The sequence below is a fragment of the Saccostrea cucullata genome, unplaced genomic scaffold (assembly GCF_032062105.1).
Source record: "Saccostrea cucullata isolate Sc308-1 unplaced genomic scaffold, CSIRO_AGI_Scuc_v1 ctg15598, whole genome shotgun sequence".
Classification (NCBI taxonomy): Eukaryota; Metazoa; Mollusca; class Bivalvia; order Ostreida; family Ostreidae; genus Saccostrea; species Saccostrea cuccullata.
The window spans coordinates 1-5,000 of record NW_026918305.1 but is presented as its reverse complement, the minus strand read 5'-3'; the positions used below and the strand labels follow the sequence as shown (position 1 = coordinate 5,000).

Sequence of the window (5,000 nt, the reverse complement as noted above, 5' to 3'; positions counted from 1 at the left end):
CAAATCATGACCCCCGGCCCTGGGGATAGGGTGGGGCCAAAATGGCCGACCCATATTTTACATACGGATATATAGGGAAACCTTTTAAAATCTTCTTTTCAAGTACTTCAAAGCTATGATTAGTGATACCCGGGGTGTTTATATGGAATCATCCTCAGGTAGTGTAGATTCTAGTTTGTTCAAATGATGAACGCCTGGAAGGGGGGGGGGGGAGTAAATTCAAGCCAGATGTGCTCAGGTGAGCGCTGTGGCCCCTGGGCCTCTTGTTGTCTTCAGATCTGCGTGCGCGTCTATGCACACATTATCGTCTAAATTACGAACCCGATCTGTCAATACACTAGATTCTTTATCTTTTATTTTGTGGCCACGAATTTTATTTCGTTCCCACGAATTTTTGTTTCGTGGCCACGAATCTTATTTTGTTCCCACGAATTTTATTTCGTGGCCACGAATTAACAAAAAAAATCCCATACCATGTCCTATACCAGCCACCGTAGAAAAGGGCCAAAAGATGTGCTTTAAAAGTAATGTTGATTCAAAAGCTGAGTGGAGAAAAAATAAAAGAATTTCGTTTTCTTTGAGTTTCGATAGTATCTGTAAGAGAATCATTCGATTCCTGAATCGATCTTAAGTAAAACTGCTATAAAACAACGTATTTGTTATCAAAATATTACAAATTTTACAATGTTTTGGTTTTTGAAATCGTAAAAATCTTTTATTCTAGTAAATGTATTGTTGTTTTAATGCCAAACTTGTTTTCTGTTGACTTTATATAAGATAAATTGTGAATTATGAGAGCAGGGGATTTCGGAGTATATTTAATGCGGATAAATTAGATAGGTAAAATATACTAAGGGCCAAAATTTAGCATCGAAGAATTATAAACTTCATTAAATACGGGATCAAAAGTTGTGGTGGTGAATAGAATCAAGCTGAATTTAGTATAGGCACTTGGAAAATTCTAAGCCCCTATTATTAACAGGAAACAAGAACCTTAATATTTCATTAAAGTTTTAAACATACATGTATTTCTTTTCTTACACAGGTACTCACATCTCTGGTACTATAATATGTCACACGCTCACGCAATACACAATCGAATCCGACAAAACATGTCTAACGGGTACAGACATTGGTAATATCTTGTCCTTGTTTGTGAATGTCGACCTGAAGCTGGTAACAACGGAAGGAAACTATGTCTCACTGTCCACAGAACCATGTTCATGTGCTGGATCGTTTTACATAAACGGTAAATTATCGAAGATTCTCTCTCTCTCTCCTCATAGTACACAGCTTAGTCCGCCCTATCAACCTGACACATCCGCTGTGTGTCCTATTGCTTGCATCTACAGAAAAATCCATTGGCAAATTTAGCATTAAAATCAATGACCTTGCAATTGTATGGAATATATCAGTTGAAATACGAAAAATTTGTACTCCTTAATAATAGCCCAACTTTTACTCAATTAACATGCTCTTAGTACGATCATTTTTATACAAAGAAAGGCTACGGACCTATAAGTTGATATTTCAAGAATTTCAACATACCCATATAAAGTCAGAATTTTGTAATTTCTAAGTTCTCTATTGTGATACATAAAACCCATGTTGCAACCACTATTGAAATAACGACCACTACTGAAATCATTATATCAATAGTGGTTGAGAGTGCATTTCAATAGTGAACATACATGTAGTTAGCAACCACTATTGAAATGATTATATCAATAGTGATTGAGAGTGCATTTCAATAACAAACATAGTAAGTAACCACTATTGAAATACGACCACTATTGAAATAATTATATCAATAGTGGTTGAGATTGCATTTCAATAACAAACATAAATAGTTACCACTATTGAAATACGACCTCTATTGAAATAATTATTTCAATAGTGGGTGAGAATGCATTTCAATATTATAACCATAGGTTTCAACTACTAATGAAATACAAGCACTACTGAAATAATTATTTAATAGTGGGTGATAGTGCATTTCAATATAGTAACCGTAGGTTTCAACCACTATTGAAATATTACCAGTATTGAAAGAAAAGTTTCACCGCGTCAGCAACTTTTGAAATAATTATTTCAATATATATTGGATTCATTGTTCAATGCATTTTTGAAATCAATAATTTAATTAATATTGAAATCTTTATACCAAAAGTGAACATTATTTCAATAGTTATTACAATCTATGTTTGTTATTAAAATGAATCTCACCCACTATTGAAATAATTATTTCAATAGAAGTCGTATTTCAATAGTGGTTACTATCTATGTTTGTTATTGAAATGCACTCTCACTCACTATTGAAATAATTATTTCTCTATAATGGTCGTATTTCAATAGTGGTTATTACCTATGTTTGTTATTGAAATGTACTCTTAACCACTATTGATATAATTATTTCAATAGTGGTCGTATTTCAATAGTGGTTACTAACTATGTTTGCTATTGAAATTCACTCTCAACCACTATTGATATAATTATTTCAATAGTGGTCGTTATTTCATTAGTGGTTGCAACAAAGCCACGTACAGTTGAGGCTTCATATCTGGATATTTTACTTTAAAAACACGTTAATTGTAATCTAAAACCAAGTTCAATGATAAACATGATGACTTTAACTTTTCAATCGTCAGCTTCACCTTACTTATGCATCGAAATACTCTCATCACCTGCATACGGAGTTTATGTATCTCAGTAGAGCAGGCTCTACGTATGAACAAAAACCACACAGATATTCTTAATCAGAAACTCAAGCATCTTTTTAAGATGTACAAACAGAATGTTTTTAACAAAATAATTTTGCAAATGACCAGTGACAAGGTAAGTAAGCAGCTGTCAATGATGTAAAAAAGACAGAACTTTAATTCGTCGTAAGGAATAGTTGTATATGAAGTTGAAAAGTCTTCAATTATAATGTTATTGATTTTGCTAAAATTTTATGATTTCCAATGTTTTAAAAGTTCCTTGGAAATTTTCTACTATCTACATCTAATTTACAACACCTCGAATTTATTGTTTGCCCAGTACCCTTAAAATTTCTCCTTCTCTACTGTTTATATCTTAGTGAGGAGAAAGAAAGAGGCTTTGTAGAACATTTACTGGAACCCGTTATGTATCTTTGTTTGTAAGGATTTTTATGAAGTTTCAGAATCCAATATACGTAGATATGGAAGTTCAAATAATTCGTTTTAAATGAATTAATATTGGTTTTAACCAGATTAAATCCCTGGATCTTATTTAACGATAACCTGTGTTGACTTAGGCCAAGTTTCAAATCAGACAAAAATAGAATTGACATTTAGTTGATGTCGCCAAGAGAAGAGAGAGAGCAATTTGGAATAACTATTTTGTTCTGATTTCAGATACCATGTCTACTATTTACACACAGAAGACGGTGAATCTGCTTCCAACTGGCCAACTTACAACTTACAATTGTGGAGATTTCTACCTTTACAACATTCACACTTTACAATATTACAACAATCTTTACAATGCTCACTTTTGCTTAGGTAAAAAAAAATTACTTGCAAAAAGGCCAACGCCAAGCCAGAATTTATGCAATTTATACAGTTACAGGGTATAATCGAAAGTTGCCCGCGTGGCGCAGTTGTTAAAATGCTTTAGTATATTCAGATATAAATTCAAATTTGAGAAAATATATGTGATATCTTTACTTTCAGCTTTAAAATAAAATTGATTGTTAAAAAATCTACAATTTTTAGATTTTAAAATAATGAAACAGTTCTGTTACACTTCGATTTCATTTGAATTGGCTAGATAATCCTAATTTTGTTTATAACACATAGATACACCCGCCTGTTCCACCCTGAATTCAACATCAACAGTGACAGGTATAGGATATTTTTCAGTATATGAATAAAGGATAAAAGACCATATTTTAATACTAATAGTTTTTTCTATTAAAAAGATAATAAGGGAATTTAATCAGAATTTAGGAGATTAAGACAAGCTTGGTTGGACTTGTTATAAAGTGACGACATACTGTAAGAGATAAGTCTTTTAATTGCTTTTGATTCAAGTTGTTTATAAATTGTATTGCGATCGATTGCTCGTCATTATCTTATCCTTTTTCATTGCTTCAACACAATTAGTTTTTTTATTTTACTTTTTGCAGATAGTGCCTTAAAAACGTGTCCAGAGGTTCAACCCGTCTTAATGGAATCAGTAGATGGCAGACAATTGGAGCCAGTGTTTCTGTGCATCTTTCCTCCTCTAGCTGATGACGTAATTTATGACGTATCCTGGTTCATCAATGACGAGGAATTGACTTGGGCATCATCTACCTCTGTGTCCTATCCTGAGATAAACTCAACTGTTCTCAGGCCCTCCAATTGGACAGGAAAATACTCACTAAATTTTAATGTACGGTCACTTTTTCAGAATACATGTGAATCAATTAGGATAATTTTTTTCCCTGAAATGTGTGTAGATTGAAAAAAATATTGTATGATGTAACATTTCATGTTTTTCTCAACGTTTGTAGGTAGCATGTGCAGTGAAAGTACATAATGTGTCCTCTTTGGATGTCGGCCCAATGTACAAGAGCCGCAACTTTTTTGCTGGAATCAAAGTACATGTTTCCTTAATTTATCATACAAAGACACCTTTGAGATATCGTTACTTTGTTTTTTACGTTAGAAAATTTAATAGTTGCCCTAGTAAAACTGTTGGACTAAAACTTAAATTTTGAAATTAATGCTTAATAAACCTTAAATTTTTAATTTTTCATCATTAAGTATAAAAATATTAAGACGGCTTCTCCTTCATAGTGCATACAAATTGAACATATTTTTAAAGTGACGTCAATCAATTTGAAGTTATTGTGATATAGGCAACACAGTTTATACAAAATATGACTATTTTTTCTAAATTAAAGGACGCGTTTAAATCAAAATCTCAGAATAAGAATATATCAATATCCCGCACTTCTGTATTTGATGTATAGAACGATCTATTATTTCAAG

The 5,000-nt window shown here is 32.3% G+C and overlaps 1 protein-coding gene across 1 annotated transcript in view; it reads left to right on the top strand.

Moving 5' to 3' along the window:
- The window catches only part of LOC134262862 (uncharacterized), a gene marked incomplete at its 3' end in the record, with an annotated part of 9,584 nt that extends 4,978 nt beyond the window's left edge, over positions 1-4,606 (top strand). Inside the window, exons 2-6 of the mRNA XM_062745187.1 lie at positions 1,046-1,249; positions 3,378-3,524; positions 3,822-3,866; positions 4,151-4,398; positions 4,520-4,606. Of these exons, the coding sequence (XP_062601171.1) occupies positions 1,046-1,249; positions 3,378-3,524; positions 3,822-3,866; positions 4,151-4,398; positions 4,520-4,606 (731 nt within the window). The remainder of the gene's footprint in view (positions 1-1,045; positions 1,250-3,377; positions 3,525-3,821; positions 3,867-4,150; positions 4,399-4,519) is intronic.
- Between the last annotated feature and the right edge of the window lie 394 nt (positions 4,607-5,000).